General features: G+C 45.0%; 1 protein-coding gene across 3 annotated transcripts; it reads left to right on the top strand.

Annotated features, from left to right (window-relative positions):
• The first annotated feature begins 823 nt into the window (after positions 1 to 823).
• Positions 824 to 15,898, top strand: C1QTNF2 (C1q and TNF related 2). 3 transcript variants are annotated; one of them, XM_075131359.1, is made up of 5 exons: positions 824 to 1,096; positions 8,424 to 8,494; positions 8,795 to 8,875; positions 10,953 to 11,204; positions 13,431 to 15,898. In XM_075131359.1, the coding sequence occupies exons 4-5, from the start codon at positions 10,961 to 10,963 to the stop codon at positions 14,042 to 14,044; spliced, it is 858 nt and encodes a 285-aa protein (XP_074987460.1). In that variant the 5' UTR covers positions 824 to 1,096; positions 8,424 to 8,494; positions 8,795 to 8,875; positions 10,953 to 10,960; the 3' UTR covers positions 14,045 to 15,898. The 3 variants fall into 3 exon arrangements, with proteins under 3 accessions (XP_074987460.1, XP_048717869.1, XP_048717868.1); XM_048861912.2 differs by lacking the exon at positions 8,424 to 8,494; XM_048861911.2 differs by lacking the exons at positions 8,424 to 8,494; positions 8,795 to 8,875 and having other exon boundaries at positions 825 to 1,096.
• Positions 15,899 to 17,676: the final 1,778 nt, after the last annotated feature.

Below are 17,676 nucleotides of genomic sequence, written 5' to 3'. Positions count from 1 at the left end.
TTTTTTTTCCTCCTGCTGATAATAGCTCTTCTTAATTAATTAGCCTCTTACAGTTGGTAATGAGATATTTATACATACAGAGAACATTCCACCTTTTCATGTTCTCTGTATGTATAAATATCTTCTTCCTATATGGTCCATTCTATGCATCCAATGAAGTGAGCTGTAGCCCACGAAAGCTTATGCTCAAATAAATTTGTTAGTCTTTAAGGTGCCACAAGTAATTCTGTTCTTTTTGCTGTTACAGACTAACAGGGCTGCTACTCTGAAACCTATCATTAGAGAATTAGTGTCATCGTTCTTGTAGCATGTGTGTATATGCAGCAGAGGTGAGTAAGAGAACATGAGTCTACACAACTAAAGTAAGGTTTGTAGAGCTGTTGAGTTGTACTGTCTGGTTAACGATGATGTCAATGATTAATGATGGCAATGGAATAACTTATTTCACTTTCAGGCTTGGGACTAATCTTCTGCCACCAATCTGCCTAAATCGTTTTAGAATTGATAACGGTTTCAGTCCCCAGGATAAGATCTTCCTCTTCTGCCAACGGGCTAAGGATCAAGTGTGGTTTTTTCCCCCTGGGTCAAGCTAAGCTAATCTATCTCCCTACAAACACTCCTTGCACAGACAGACAGACTGCATCAGGCCAACTCTCAACCATTTACCCATGAATCAGTCAAGGTCTGAACCTTTTAGACTTGTCTGTAAAGGAGAAACAGAGAGAGGAAAGGCGGGTGGGGGCAATCCCAAGCATCAAGAGCTTTTCAGCCATATGTGTGTAAAAATTCTCTTTCCATATCACGTGACACAAGGAAGAGGCTCAAACCCATTACACAATCATAAAAATATGCCTTTGGCAAAGTTGAGCCAAAACCTGAAGCTGCTGCAGGAAGCTGGGAACAGCAGCGAAAGGAATAAACTTTTTAAAACGCCGTTTGAAGACTTGAATTTTCAAGCTACCCTCAGAAAGGAAGTTGTCTGCAGAAATAACTGGGATTCATGCTAAACTGTGTGACAACGATTTGCAATGAAACATCTGCTTAAGATTCAGTAGATTTTCCAGTGCAGGGTCAAGAAAGAAAGAGATTAGTCCTGGTAAGTAGAATTCCCCCCCCCCCCTTTTTTTTAACCTTAACTTTGAAACACTGGCTAAATAAGGTCTAAATTACTGAGCACTCAGGTTTCCAAGTTACGCAAAGGAATCCTTAATGGCAACAGTCTTGAATTAAAAGAAATATTACAGTGAGAAAATGCTTATCAGAGAGAGTTTTCTGGGCTCAGTCAGCCCAGGGAAGTTTTTTCTCTGTTCTTTAACTGGTGACTTGTATAATAAGGTTTTCTACACAACGCTACTGGGGGATTGGCACGGGCATCAGCTGATTGCTTAATGGCAGGGACAGTAATGCAACCCAAAGCGTAAGAGATATTGTTCTCCTTTTTTTGAAGTGTAATGTTATCAGCATTTTGCCTAACAACAGACAATGGGCCAAATTCAGACCTGATGTAAATCTATTGACTTTCACTGAGCTACACAAGCAATTAAATGCATCCATTTTAAACATGCCACTGTAGTTATTAATAGCACACCTTGTTTAAATCAAATAATTGTTTAGCTGTGTGTGGACAAGTGCTTTGCTGCTATCATTAGGGTGATACTTTATTAATTATAATAAAAGGGAAATCCGTCATTTTAAGAATATTAGGACCTTTTGAATTATACTGCAAGAATCTGGGGTGAGGAGGTTGTTGTTTTATTTAACAGATGTCCAAATATTTATGGGAAACATTGGAATGCAAGGATTTAACTAATCTTTAATTTGCAAATCGGTGTTAGAAAACACTGTAAGGTTATAAGGCAGCAGGGAGGAAATATAATTCAGGCAACATCAGTTAATAGACTGCATGGTCAAAGCTTACAGTCCCTATTCAGGCAATACAGAACACCATATATTTTTAGCCTCATTTGTCAATTACTGTGTGGTGAAGGTTCCCTCCCACTCATCCCCTTCAAACACCCCGCACCTCCAGCTTGTACTTTTTAGCTTCCTTAAAGGAAATGTACCATTGAGTCAGGTCATCTGTCACCACACAACCACTTTCCTACTTGGATAAACCGCTCTAGGATTTTTACTCTGACTTTACATTTCCAAGGCAGCTGAAATGCAACAAAGAATGTATACTATGGTACATGACAACAAAAAGGGTGCTCTTCCAACCATTCATCCATGGCTCATTTGTGGTGTCCTGGCCAAACCTTTTCCTTGCCTGGATTCTCTTTTCCCGTCCTATTTTTTATTTTAATTTACACTTGCCGTATCGGATTCCCTAACAGTGTGCCCCACAACAGACAGCAAGAATACCCGAGTTCTGATACTGACCCCTTCCAGAGTCTTAGGCAAGTCACTGCTCATTTTCCCCCAGAAAAGTCAGTGTATTAAAATGACATTACTAAACTGAAGGGCTAATGGGAGGATTATTATTATTTACTACCAATATTGTGGGAACAGCTGGGAGCCACACTCTCAGACCAGGACCCATTTGTGCTCGGTGCTGGGTGAACACAGAACAAAGACAGTCCCTGCCCTGAAGAGCTTACAATAATTAGCTGATGTTTGTCAAACACTATGGAAGTGCTGAGTATTATTGCACAAGGGATATATTTTTGATCAAACATTCAACAACACCCTGAATATAGAAAACATTCTCATTGAATGTTATTCAGACTGTAATATCTCCACTGAAATCTTGCAGTATGCCTAACTTTTTCTTTCTGACCTTTGCTACTGGGACCATTGCCTGTAGTTTGGAGAGGCCAGGGACATATGCTGATCTGGTTCCAATATGCTTTTTGAGGCTGAGAGAGCCAGAGCAAGAGAGAGAGAATTGGAATCCCACAATGGGCATCTATCCCGCCCCAGGGAGGCTTTCTTCCTAAACTTAACAAGATAGTGACTGGCTTGTGTCCTGGAGCACAAGGCATTATATCCCTTCCAAAAGTTCTGTTTTTCTTTCCTAATTACTACTATAAAGGATACCTTGTTGCAATGAGTTCCACAGGATAATTAAGCATTTATCAGTTTTAAATTGGCTGCCTTTCATCATCCACTGTGCCCTTATTCTAGGATTATGACAAAGTAAACCAAAGAGTTCAATTTACTTTCTCTATGCCATTTGTTATTTTGTACAACTCCATATTGTTCCCTTTTATTCATCTCTTCTATAAACCAAACAGCCCTCCTCTTTTCAATCTCTCTTCATAAGGCATTTTATCCATGCCTCTATTTCTGTTGCCGGTCTGAGAATTAGGGCTGGTTGGGAATTTTTCAACAAAACTGAAACTTTTCACAGAAAGTTCTTGGGTCTAGGATCTATTGAACAAGATACCTGCCCCATCTGAGCAAAAGCGTGGTGGTTAGGGCATCTGGGATGTGAAAGACTCAGGGCTTGGCTACATTTGAGAGTTAGAGCACATTAAAGCAGCCTCGGGCGCCCAACCTCATGACAAGTCCACACTGACAAGGCACGTAGAGCGCTCTGACTCCGTGGCTAGAGCGCTCCTGGTACTCCACCTCAGCGAGTGGAATAACGTTTTGTGCACCCCCGCTGGAGCGCCGCAGCACCAGTGTGGACACCCTGGTCTGTTAGTGCGCTCTGATCGGCCTCCAGAAGTGTCCCACAATGCCTGTTTTAGCCACTTTGCTCATCACGTTGAACTCTACTGCCCTGCCCTCAGGTGACAACCGTCAGACCCGCCCTTTAAATTCTCTGGGAATTTTGAAAATCCCCTTCCTGTTTGCTCAGCCAGGCGTGGAGTGCTCGCAGCGAATCTTTCCAGGTGACCATACCTCCACGCGCCAGGCGATCCCCAGTATGGAGCAATGGCGAGGTGCTGGACCTCATCAGGGTTTGAGGGGAGGAAGTGGTCCAGTCCAAACTGCGCTCCAGCCATAGGAATTACGATACCTTCGGGCAGATACCAAGGGACATGATGGAAAGGGGCCATGACTGGGATGCTCTGCAGTACAGGGTTAAAGTGAAGGAGCTGCGGAATGCCTACCACAAAGCCTGCAAGGCAAACAGCCACTCTGGTGCTGCCCCTGCAACCGGCCGTTTCTACAAAGAGCTGGACACAATACTGGAGGGCAACCCCACCACCATTCCAAGTACCACCCTGGACACTTCAGAGCCCAGTTCAACAAGGCAGGAGGAGGAGGAGGAGCGAGGATGCTGAGGAGGAGGGACATACACTGGCATCCCTAGATGCATGCAGCCAGGAGCTGTTCTCAAGCCAGAAGGAAGGTAGCCAGTCGCAGTGGCCGGTGCTTGGGGAAGGACAAACACCAGAGGAGGTTCCCAGTAAGTGGCTTTTATTTTGGGAAGGAAGTTATTCGGTGCGGGCTCTTGGAGTGAGGAGGGTTAGGGCTGCATGCATGCCTAGATGTGGAATAGGGCGTTGACGTGCTCTCTCAAATTGCGGTAATCGGCCTCAGTGATCTCTTCGAAGGTCTCATCCAGAACTTGGGCAATGCACTTGTGCAGGTTTCTTGGGAGAGCCACTGTGTTCCTTGTCCCAGTAAGGCTAACATGTCAGCGCCACTGTGCCATGAGGGGCGAGGGGACCATTGCTGCACACAGGCAAGCTGCATATGGGCCAGGGCGGAATCCGTCTTGCAGTAGAAGACCCTCCCTTGCTTCCCAGGTCACCCTCAGCAGCGAGATATCTTCTAGGACGAACTCCTGTGGAAAATGTGGGGACAGTGTTCAGTAGAGGGGCCCCCTGCAGCTGTTGGCTCTCCCCAATGCACAGAAACCTGGAGGACAGTACAGCCATGAAACAATCAATCAGTCACGCTTGACCCTGTGCTTACTCACCATTTTGGGGATCCCATGGGTTATGTGTGCTCGCTTTGGGATGGGCAAATTATGCTATTGTGTAGACTGTGCTTGCCCTTATGTATGGGGGAATCCTGTCTCTGTCTGGTGTGAACAATGCTGCCTCTGTTAAGTGTTGCATTTTGCCCTTACAGATGCAACCTTGAGATCTCAGCCGTCCGTGTTATCAACTTCAATGAATTAGGAAGAGGCCACGTAAAAGCAAAGATGACATGCTACATGAAGTCATGCAGCAGTCCCTTAACAAGAATCTAAAATTGCAGGAATGGAGGGAGAGTGAAAGGAGGATCTGCCAGCAGAATGAGGCATGCCAGCACAAAAGCGCAGTGCTCCGGCAGCAAAGCACAGAGTGGCTGATAAGCATCATGGAGCGCCATGCGAACTCGATCCAGGCGCTCGTAGCCAGGCAGGCGGAGCACTACCAAGCCCGCCCCCCCCTGCAGCCCTTGTCCCAAAACTCTTTCCCTTGTGCCCCCATGTCACCTCCAACCCACTTTCCCCAACATCCGGGTTCTTACCGTCACCAGCTGCCTCCAACACCTGTAGCTTCACCACCCAGCCCTGAAAACTACGACCCTGATCTCCTGCACTCAACCCCCATCACCATGCAATGTAGCCATCCTGAAGTGCAGCACTCATTGCACAGCACTCCAGACAGGAAGGCTGAGTATAACAGGACATACGCAAATCTTTGGTTGTACCATTCCCCACCGCACCCGCTTGCCCTTTCTGTTTCCCAAGTAGTTGTGTTTCTTTGCAATAAATGAATTTTATTTTCAATAAATGGATTTTTTTGGCTTGGAAAACGTTCTTTATTATTGCATAAAGTAAAAGATACCTTAGCCCAGGAAAGCAACAGGCACTGCAAGTCAGTGTAGCAAACACAGATTCCTACTAACATTGGAACCACTCCCGTGCAGGGCACCAGACATTACTGGTGGCTTTCAGCCTCAAATTGCTCCCTCAAGGCATCCCTAATCCTTGCAGCCCCGTGCTGGGCCCCTCTAATAGCCCTGCTCTCTGGCTGTTCAAATTCAGCCTCCAGGTGTTGAACCTCCAAGTTCCATGCCTGAGTGAATCTTTCACCCTTTCTTTCACAAATGTTATGGAGGGTACAGCACGCGGATATAACCGCGGGGATGCTGTCATCGGCCAGGTCGAGCTTCCCATACAGACAACTCCAGCGGCCCTTTAAATGGCCAAAAGCACACTCCACAGTCATTCTGCACTGGCTCAGCCTGTTGTTGAACTGCTCCTTGCTGCTGTCAAGGCTCCCTGTGTAGGGTTTCATGAGCCATGCCATTAAAGGGTAAGCGGGGTCTCCAAGGATCACAGTGGGCATTTCGACTTCCCCTGTGGTGATCTTCTGGTCTGGGAAAAAAGTCCCAGCTTGCAGCTTCCTGAACAGACCAGTGTTCTGAAAGATGTGTGCATTATGCACCTTTCCAGGTCAGCCTGCGTTAATGTCAATGAAACGCCTACGGTGATCCACAAGCGCCTGGAGAACCATAGAGAAATACCCCTTCCGATTAACATACTTGGAGGCTAGGTGGGCTGGTGCCAGAATTGGAATATGTGCCGTCTATCGCCCCTCGCAGTTAGGGAAACCCATTTGTGCAAAGCCGGCCACAATGTCATGCACGTTACCCAGAGTCACGGCTCTTCTGAGCAGGATGCGACTAATGGCCCTGCAAACTTGCATCAACACGATTCCAACAGTCGATTTTCCCACTCCAAACTGGTTAGCAACCAATCGGTAGCTGTCTGGAGTTGCCAGCTTCCAGATTGCAATAGCCACCCACTTCTCCACCCCCAGGGCAGCTCTCAATCTTGTGTCCTTACACTGCAGTGTGGGGGCAAGCTCATCACACAGTCCCATGAAAGTAGCTTTCCTCATCCGAAATTTCTGCAGCCACTGCTCGTCATCCCAGACTTGCATGACGATGTGATCCCACCACTCGGTGCTTGTTTCCCGAGCCCATAAATGGCGTTCCACGGTGGTGAGCATGTCTGTGAATGCCACAAGCAATCTCGTGTCGTATGAGTTACTTGAGTTGATATCATAGTCGGAGTCTTCACCGTCAGTTTGGATCTTAAGGAGTAACTCGACTGCCAAACGTGAAGTGCTGGCGAGAGTTGTCAGCATACTCCTCAGCAGTTTGGGCTCCATTCCCGCAGACCGAAAGGGAACATAGAGCGTGCAGTACAAAAAACGTTGAAAGATGGCGCCAAGCGTGGACGGAAGCACAGGGATTGCTGGGATGCGAACCGATGCATCACGGGGTATTGGGACAGGACCCAGAATGCCCCACAACCCCTGCCCCCTTCCCACAAGCCACAGCACCAGAATGGGAAGAGGTGCTCTGTGGGATAGTTGTCCATAATGCTCCGCTCCCAATGCTGCTGCAAGTGCCTCAAATGTGGCTACGCCATTGCGCTTGTTCCTGTCAGTGTGGACTGCAATGCTTTCCCTACTGCGCTCTCCGAGGGGTGGTTTAACTCAAAACGCTCTACATTTGCAAGTGTAGCCATGCCCTCAAGTTCTGCATCAGGCAGAGCAGAGACTTGAATTTGGCTCTCCCACAGGCCTGGTGAGTTCCCTAACGACTCAGCTGTTTGGGAGGGTTTCTCTCTCTCAGAAAGTTTTGGGGTTGCCCCAAAATAGGATGAGAACATTTTTGAAATCTCAGGAACTTTTGCAAGATAGGAAAACCATTTCACTGCCCAGCTCTGCTCTGCCCTCTATTTCTATTAAGCCCTATTTGTGATGGGTGAACAGAACTGAACACAAAATTTCAGGGCATACCAGTAGTATTATAATTCTCCATTGCATTCCTTAGGTATCCTACTATTCTATTTGCCTTTATTATTATTATTGTTGTTGCTGGACACTGAGCAAAGGTCTTTATTCATCTGCCCACAGTGATACCTGTTCTGTGGTTTCGATCTCCAACGCTATTAAACTGACACTTTTCACCAGCCATAATTTAACTTACATATGTATAAAGCAAGAGAGAACCCAGGAATGAGATGATCAAAATAGCTCAGGAACTGAACCCTTTCTCGAGATCTGTTTTATGTCTCTTGCTCCTCTGCATGTTCTTAATTATATACATTGAAAAAGTGTGGGGCACTCGATACAATGTTAATTTGTAGCATATTTTTCCAATGGATTTGAAATAGCAAGTTACGTGGCTCTTGGAGGACATAGTACTACATATTCCATTCCCTTCAGAGAGTGTGAGCAGGGAAGGATGTTAGATGTGTGTTTTGCACAATACTTTTATTAATAATCTCAGTTTCTAATGTATGGGCTAATTAGAACATCTGTAACCTGATCCAAAGCCCCTTTAAGTCAATGAGAATCTTTCTCTTTACTTCAGTAGGCTTCGGATATAGGCCCCAGAGACAGCTGTGTTCTTATGGACTAGAAATGCCTGGTAACAGATAACAGAGTTCATACTGTCACAATTAATGCTCTACCTTGTATCTGTGTTCATTTAACTACACTTGCTTTGCCTACCTACAGATATTCAGAGAAGAGTGCTAGAGAACTGTCTGGAAGCTGGTTAGATTGAACAAAAACTCATCTTATATTAAGTTAGTAGAACATAAACATCTGATAAAAATCCAAGTGGGATGATTGATGAATCTTTTATTTGATATATATTTAGAAAGAGGGGTATCTGTCACAGCTGGGGAAGGAAGCTCTTTGATAAGGGAAGGGGTCGGGTTCTTATATGTACCTCTCTCTTTGTCCATTAATTAAACATACTAAACCTTTTAACCTGGCAGACACAAGAAATACCATAGTTCAGGATTATTAAAGTGATATCTTTTTAATTTCATTGGGTAGGATTCACAAAGATATTTAGGCACCTAACTGCCTTCAATTTTTAGGCACCTCCTGATTTCAATGGGAGTTAGACACCAACCGTTGAGGCTTGGCTTCTCTGCTGTCAATAATCTGCAATGGTAAAGGTGAGATAACTAGAGATTTGTATGGGGCAGAGGTAAATTGGCATTCTGAAATGAGGTACTGTGGATTCTGACGGCCTGTGACATAGCTCCCAGTCACTACAGATGGCACTCTTGTAAACACCATGCTGAATGTAGATATTTTGTCCCCAGTTCTACTTCTGTGACATTCAACCTACTCTTAGCACAGAAGGAGACAATAAGTATGCAGTGAAATGACATTTTCTAAAGTTTTTGAATAAGGGATGGTCTAACTCCTCTCCTCTGTAGAGATTTAAACTCACAACCATGCTGGAAATTTTGCAGAGGTTTACATGCTTCTGCAAATCCCACCGCATATACATATTCATTCAGCTTCCACTTTTTTTAATGTAAAGAATTTTACTGAGGGAGATATAAGCACAATGAAGGAGTCAGTCCTACATGATGCTCAATGCCCTCATTCTGCACCTCTCAGGATCAGTCCCCTAATTCACACATTGGCATAATTGTCTCCAAATTATATGATTAGGTCCCTCTTCTGTCACCCTCACTCACAGTATCTTGCTCCTCACTCCATGAGTGGTATCACTGAATAGGTGTAAAGGGTATCAGAATCTGGAATACTCTGAAACCAGATTAAGTATATCAGTAAATAGTCTCCTCTGCGGTTACATTTAAATCAGTTTATTTTACATGCTAATGGGCTAACTTCCATGAAACACCATGGAAGTGAATGGGATTACAGAGGTGCAACTAAGAGCAGAATTTGCCTCAGTGTAACAGTCAGGGAGAGAGAGGAACTACAACAGGAAACAGACACAACAAGATTTGGATTTAGTTAATTGTACACATTTCCAGCAAGGCTTGAGCTAGAATTCTTAACCAAAAAACACGGAGGCACAAAAACCAGAGGGAGGGAAAATGAGCTGACTTGGTGTGAGGTTAGGAAAACATTAGGGGATGAGAATACAGTATAACGGAGGCAAAGCAAGATGGGGGATCCTGGAGGGGGAAGTGAAGAGGCAGAGAAGAAAGTACTGAAGAATGTCAGTGATCTCCTGCCAGCTCTGACAGCTGTGAGGAGATAACAGCTGCAGCCTATATTCAGAGTTAGAGAGACTCTGATGTGTGTTATTAGGCTGCAGAGTGTGCTGCTTGCTGTGGACTGGAATTGATGGAGACATGATAAAGAATCAGAAGGGCAGACAGACATCTTTGCTCAGCAAGTCTAAGAGTGAAGAGAGGTGGATGTTGGTTTTGTAGCCCTTGGGCAAAAGCAAGTTTAAAAAAAAAAAAATCTTAGCTGAGATTTTGGCAAACTGGAAAATGAATGGATCTGAAAAACCAGTTTCCACGTGAAAGTAGGTAGAGTTCTCAACCACACTTGACAAGTGCTGCTGACAGTTCAGGAATCACTGGGAGTATTCAGGAGCTACCTCTTTAGATCCCTGAGTAATGAGAAACATGGGAGTCCAGCAGTAAGGATTTTAGCTCTGTTAATATGCAGCAAATCACTCCCTGCACCCCACCACCGTTACTTCTACTCTGCATTTCACAGCTTTCAGGGATCAAGAGTAAAAAGAAGAAATAGCAAAGAAAGAAGGAGATAAAATGATACGGGTTGGGGAAAAAGGGGTCTGAGGAAACAAAGGCCCTTTTTGTTATCCTCAAACCTGCTTTCCCATCCCTTTGCTTCTCCCCTCTTTGTTTCTGGTAACCAGACTGGCAAACCCCAATTTGAGGATGATCCTAGAGTAGATAAGGTTCAGCTGCCCAGTTGATTTCAATGCAGAGATCATAAGAGAACAAGAGAGAGGGGTTAAGCCAGGGGTATTCTCAATGAGGAGAAGAGGAAAGTGGATGTGTAGGTAAGGATGAAAATGCAACTGTCCAATACAGAGGATCCCAGATTCAAATGGGGTGGTTCACTTGACTCCTCCAGCCACCAAAACAATACAACTAGCCCCAATTTTTGAAGAGGAACCTGAAACACTCCCTCTCCGCCTCCCCCCATCCCAAGGTAGGGTAGGGATACTTTTGTGTGTATACTGGCCTGCCATGGTACATGTCAGTAAATCCCTTTGTTTCATTATGACAGGTTTCACCATGATCTCTGTGGTTCTGCTCATCTGGACCGTGCCTTGTGTAGCTAATCAGCTTCTCAGTGGCTTTGTTAAAGGAGAATTTCAGAAAGGTTCCCACCAGCTCATATGCAGCATGCCAGGGCCACAGGGCCCTCCTGGTCCCCCTGGAGCACCAGGGTCTCCAGGAACAATTGGGCGAATGGGGTTTCCAGGAAAGGATGGAAAAGATGGTGAGGACGGGGAGAAAGGAGAGCATGGAGAGGAAGGTAAGAGGGAACTGCCTCTTAGAGATTTGTTAACACTTCAGATTATCCTGGTGAAGAGTAGAGGTTCAGAAAATACAGAGAGATCCAAAGCAGCTGCTCCCAAACATAGGTGCTGAGCATATAGTGGGGGTGCTGAGAGCCATTGAACCAAACTGTAAACCTTCTATACGATGGAAACCACTTCAAGCGATGGGGTGCTGCCACACCCCCAGCAGCCCTAGTTCCAGCACCTATGCTCCCAAACCCATACTTGGGCCATTGTCCCAGTTCTGGGTTTCACCTGAAGTTTCTCGCCTGTCATGCAACTGTCTTGTCTAGCAGTTCCAGCCCTGCTCCCAGCTCAGTCTCACATCTAGCAGCCCCCAGAAATGGGGCCCAGGACTGACACGAATTCGGTACTATCTTTCTGTACTCAGAGACAGGGTAATTCAGGCATTCCTGCCTAAAGCAATCAAAGCTGATCACAGTGAAGGTGGAAGTAATTCTATGTTACATACAGACAGGTTTCAGAGGAACAGCCGTGTTAGTCTGTATTCGCAAAAAGAAAAGGAGTACTTGTGGCACCTTAGAGACTAACCAATTTATTTGAGCATGAGCTTTCGTGAGCTACAGCTCACTTCATCAGATGAAGTGAGCTGTAGCTCACGAAAGCTCATGCTCAAATAAATTGGTTAGTCTCTAAGGTGCCACAAGTACTCCTTTTCTTTTTATGTTACATACAGATGATCTGATTCCGCAGGTTCTGAGCAAATCAAATGGAGGCACAGATAAAACTGTGATTGAATTAAGTGAGGTACCCTGTTCCAAACCGGTCATGTTAAACAACTGGTGGAATTTTATTTCACACTAATTAATTCTCAGTAATTTAGATCCATGATTCTTTTCTTTCATGCCTACCTAGAAAGTCCTCGGTGACATCTCTTATCGCTGACCCTTCCCAAAGTGAGATTTTGCTATATTATCTCATAGCTTGTTATTACTCCAACATAGCCAAGTGGCTGCAGGAGCATTTCATTTTTGTAAAGTCTTCTCTTCATGAGACAGCATGTTTAGTGGTTGGAGAGGAAGGATGGGCCAGTGTTTAAGGGGCTCGCGTGGGACTCAGGACTATATTCATTTCCCTGCTCTGCCAGACTTCCTCTGTGACCTTGGGCAAGTCACCTAGCCTTACTCTGCCTCAGTTCCCCATCTGTAAAATGGGGATAATAGCAGTGCCCTACCTCACAGGTGTGCTGTGAGGATCAATACATTCGACTGCAAGGTATTCAGATATTATGGTAATGAAGGCCAGATTCTTGTCTCTCACTGTCACCTTCACGACTTCCTTTTGCTTCTTACACCACATCGCAAATCCTGTCTTAAAATTAGGCTCTGCTCTCTCACATTATCTGCTCAGCAGGACCCTTCTCATAGAATCATAGAAATGTAGGGCTGGAAGGGACCTCAAAAAGTCATCAAGTCCAGCCCCCCTATGCTGCGGCAGGACCATCCCTGATAATGGTTTGTCCAACCTGTTCTTAAAAACCTCTACTGATGGGGATTCTGCAGCCTCCCTTGGAAGCGTATTCCAGAGCTTAACTACCCTGAGAGTTAGAGAGTAACCCTGAAAGTCATCTAGTCCTGCATTGAGGCAGGACCAAGTATACCTAGACCGTCCCTGACAGGTGTTTGGAGGTTTACATCCTGCTTCTTTGAACAAATGTCTATAGCACATAAACTCCCATCACAGTCAGGATTAACTGGCAGTTTCAGCAGAGATGCCAAGGGCAAACGGACATGTGAACTGAACTCTCTTCCTGCTCCTCCAGGTGGTCCCTGCAACTGAGGATCGAGGCACCAAGAGAGGATGGTGGGGGGCGGGGGAGAAACTTGCACTATTTCTGTCTGTGTTGTCCATGGATAAATGGAGGAAGTCACTTTCTAACACTGTCAGGCTCACTCTGCACCCTTCCAGCATGTGTTGCAAAATGCAAGCAGGACAGAGGTTCCTTTGTTATAATGTCTTTTCTAACACAAACATTCATAATGTACGTGTTAGAAAAGACAACATGATTGTCATCTCAGGACCCATCCAGCCTCAGGTATTGTTTCATTAAAATCGCCTGTAGATGGAGATCCTGGCTGGTTTCTTCCCATACGATAATTTCATGTTATAATGATAACACCACCCTCACACCTGATCACATTTTTCACTAAAAACCTCACTGAAGGCAATTTGTCTTCTAGGTCCCCAAGGCAGAACCGGAAACCCAGGCAAACCAGGACCAAAGGGGAAAGCAGGCGCCATAGGCAAAGCAGGACCACGAGGTCCAAAGGGCATTAAGGGGAATCATGGGAATAATGGAGTGCAAGGAAAGAAAGGACCCAAAGGGAAAAAGGGTGACACTGGGATGCCAGGACCATGCAGCTGTGACACCAAAAAGGCCAAATCTGCCTTTTCCGTCGCAGTCACCAAAAGCTACCCGAGAGAAAGGCTGCCCATCAAATTTGACAAGATCCTTATGAATGAAGGAGAGCACTACAATGCTTCCAGTGGGAAATTTATATGCAGCATTCCTGGTATTTACTACTTCACTTACGACATCACTTTGGCCAATAAACACTTGGCCATTGGGTTGGTCCACAATGGGCAATACCGAATAAAGACTTTTGATGCCAATACTGGTAACCATGATGTGGCCTCTGGATCAACCATTATTGCCCTGAAGCAGGACGATGAGGTGTGGTTGCAGATCTTCTACTCGGAACAAAACGGGCTCTTTTATGATCCCTACTGGACAGACAGTTTATTTACCGGCTTTCTTATATATGCTGACCAGGATTATCTCAATGAAATATAAGAAGAGACTGTCAAAAAATAGGAAGCGAGTTTGGGAGCTTATACAAGCAAAGTACAGCTTTAAGTGCGTATGTGTGGGATAATCATAGGACTCTGCATTCTTAGAGCTGTAACGCTGCATTGGCTAGTTGGAAGTCTCCCATACCATTAAAGCATTGTATTTGAATGTCATTTAAGTTTTAGCAGAAGCTCTTTAGTTGCTGTGCTTTCCTAGAACCTTTACCTAGCTATAAAGGGAAGATACTCAGCATACAGTTTACTTGGAGGTGGGGAGCAATTATCACTTGGTTGATATCAGGTGTTTCCCACCAGGATTGTCCTTTTATTGGGTTTGTACAGCCCATAGCATAATGGGCTCCGAGGTGCTACAGTAATACAAATAGACGTAGGATCAGTCGGACCACTTTAAAGTGCCCTTAATGATTGTTTTTTTACAGTCCTTGAAGTTGTCTGTTATATTTTCCTTTACCAAGCAGATACGCTGTGGTCAGATCACTATAACTTTAACACCAATGCAGAATCTATATCTTTATTTTTTTTAAATTACAAAAAATGAGCCAAAACATCCATTTTCTGCAGCCTCATATCGGAAGCACTGTTATAGACAATATCTATCCCCCTGCAGAAAGGATCTTCATTAATGCAAAGTCAAAGTTCAGTAACCACTAAAGAGTCAGGCAGTTCTCTGTTAAGATTCTAACAGCAGCTTCGTAAGTGCATTATCAATGGGCAAAGCGGTCTGGCCAAAAAAGCACTGGTACAAAGACCTCATCTTAGCCCCTTCATAGTCAATGGTACAGCTTCCTGTAAGATGCTGGCTGCTCTCCACTCCCATTCAATGGGAATTAATGGCACTCAGTACCTTTCAGAATGCATCCAATATTCACAAAATCAGATTTTAAGAGAGACCTGAACTGGAATCCTGGATCTGATTCCACACAAGTTTTGGTAAAGTTGGTATCTGGATCTGGACCCAAGTGTCACATCTCAGGACTGCATGGGCCAAATGGCCCAGTGAGATTCTGATCCAAATCTGGCATTTGGGCTCATGCCTCAAGCTGAGGACAAACTTTTATTCCATGAACTTCTCTCCCTAGCTTTTGCTGTGCAGGATCTGTGCTGCTGCTGCTAAGGCTCTTTTCTAGGGCTTTAATGCATACACACATATCCAATTCCTAAGCATGGTGACCCACTGCTACAAGATATTTGTTTTCAGCGTACTATGGTAAAACATTACTGATGTTCTGGAATCAGCCACATTCAGCTTTGTATTGGTGATAGAAAGGTCAAGAGTTATAACATATTTTTTAGCATTCTTCCTTTATCTAAGCCTATCAGCTGGTGATAACAGAGGTATGGTTCTCTAACGTTAGAAGGACTGTAGCAGAGTCCAAAGCAATCCTGCTATAAAGCTGCTGCAATCTGGCTCTGAGCCCCAGAAATGTCTATTACAAACTCCCCTTTGTAAAACACTCCTAACATAGATATCTATCTTGACAGCCAAATAAGAGAAACCCTTCACCTTTTTCCCATTAAACGTTGGCCAAATTCTTTTCTCAGATATGTACTCATGTCTCCCCAGTCATTTCTTTAGTCTCCTTTATTCTATCACTTTAGATGAAAATTCACATGAAGTTCCAGTTCTTTTAATTTACATGCATTGAAAGGAAATCCCACAAGGCTGGAAACATGTTTATGTTACTTTTAGAAGTCGGAATATTTGCATGACTATTAACTACAGTAACTGTGCTGTCTCTTGCAAGACCATTACATTGCTTTTTAAAAACATAAAACTGAATTCAAACACTGCTGGAATTATCTTGGTTTTATAATAAAGTCTTCCAGTTAGAAAGTATCTCTGGACTGGTGTGCAGCTTGAATCACTGAACCAGACTCACTGACCATAGGCAATCGGATCCCCCGAGTGGAGAACAAGAAGAAGAGGAGACCTGGAAGGAAGGGGGAATACCGACTCCACAGCACACGCCCCCTTTTCCTTGGTCTCTTCCACCTGGCTGGAGCCTTGCAAAAAAATAAAATGGAGCAGAGGAGGGTTTAGCATTTTCTCCTCCACACCCAGTGGAATTCCCATAGGAAAAGCCATTTGCCTGAAGCAAGCACCTATTCCTGTAGGCTGCCTTCCACACTTGCTGCTGTACACTCATTGAGGGGACTGTGCCAATGGTAGCACTTTATTTCAGGGCACACAGAGGCCTGGGTATTTTGGGCGATCTATACGTTGAGGTGGTTGAACCTCTTGCCCATTCTCCAGTAGGAGGCAGAGGGAGGGTTCCCTCAGCAGAAGAGAGAGCAGGAAACTCTGCAAGTGAAAACTCTATTGTTTATAAGAGTTATAAACAATATATTGTATGCATATATATACAATATATATATTGTATATAACTCTATAAGTTTTCGATTCTCTATGCAGGAATTCTCGTGAGGCAGGGGAACACAGCTTCATATTTCCCCCCGGGACTTATCACTTAAAGGGCCAGTGTACTCATATTTTCAGTGGGTGCCCAAATAATTTTCGCTTCTCAAGTGCCGTTCATCTGCGATCTTGCAGTGCTTTACAGGCACTAATTATTTAAGCCTTAACACTGCTGTGAGGTAGGAGGTATTATGTTTAATGTGCGGGAGACTAAGGCATGGAGAGAGAAAGTGATTAGATCAAGGTCATACACAATCTAAGAATTAACTCCCAGTCCCCAGCTCTCATCTCAAAACAACAGTGACTCTGCCTGGGACATCTCATACATACCTATCTCTACATCTTTTGGCGTGGAAGAGATGGGAGATTACCTGTAAGGTACTTCATTATTTTTTCTCTAATAAAATGAGAAAAATGAATGCAAATATTTAGATCAGGCTCGCCAAGTGCAACTGATCTATAACAGGGATCGGCAAACTTTGGCACTCAACCCACCAGGGTAAGCCCCCTGGCGGGCCAGGCCAGTTTGTTTACCTACTGCGTCCACAGGTTCGGCCAATCTCAACTCCCACTGGCCACGGTTCACTGCTCCAAGCCAAGGGGGGCTGCGGGACGTGGCGCGGGCCAAGGGATGTGCTAGCCGCCGCTTTCCACAGCCCCCGTTGGCCTGGGACGGCGAACCACGACCAGTGGGAGCTGCAATCAGCCAAACCTGAGGACATGGCAGGTAAACAAACCAGCCCGGCCCACCAGGGGGCTTACCCTGGCGGGCCACGTGCAAAAGGTTGCCAATCCCTGATCTATAATGAAAGACAGATCAATGGCATTAGTACAGTACTCTAGGTTTTGCTTTCAACTTTAAGAACAAATTTGAGCTCCCATGTTCTCATCCAAGGAATGGGAGCAGGAGTTCTTTCTTTCAAATAGCACAGAATCATGTTTCAATAACAATTCCATGCCCACCAGTTCAGGTCTGCAGGCCTTCGTAGATACCAAAGGTTCTCAAACTGTGGTCCATGGACCACCAGTAGTCCACGAGCTCCATTAAGGTGGTCCGTGGATAGTTCCCTCTAAGGTGCATGCCTGGGTGGCTGCACATGAGAGAATGAAGGGCCACCCACCTAATTAGTGGAGCCACACAGGTTAGCGTGTCTGGCTCAACAAGGCAGGGTTCTGGAGTCCCAAGCTGACAGGGAAAA

Source organism: Caretta caretta, chromosome 8 (genome assembly GCF_965140235.1).
Source record: "Caretta caretta isolate rCarCar2 chromosome 8, rCarCar1.hap1, whole genome shotgun sequence".
Classification (NCBI taxonomy): domain Eukaryota; kingdom Metazoa; phylum Chordata; order Testudines; family Cheloniidae; genus Caretta; species Caretta caretta.
Note: the sequence above shows the minus strand (reverse complement) of the source record. Positions and strands in the feature narration are given on the sequence as shown.

Excerpts from the sequence above, each read along its gene's own strand:
- C1QTNF2 (XM_048861912.2), top strand. The coding sequence starts at position 10,961 with ATGATCTCTGTGGTTCTGCTCATCTGGACCGTGCCTTGTGTAGCTAAT. Across the intron at positions 11,205-13,430 it reads AGGAGAGCATGGAGAGGAAG|GTCCCCAAGGCAGAACCGGA; the intron begins GTAAGAGGGAAC and ends TTTGTCTTCTAG.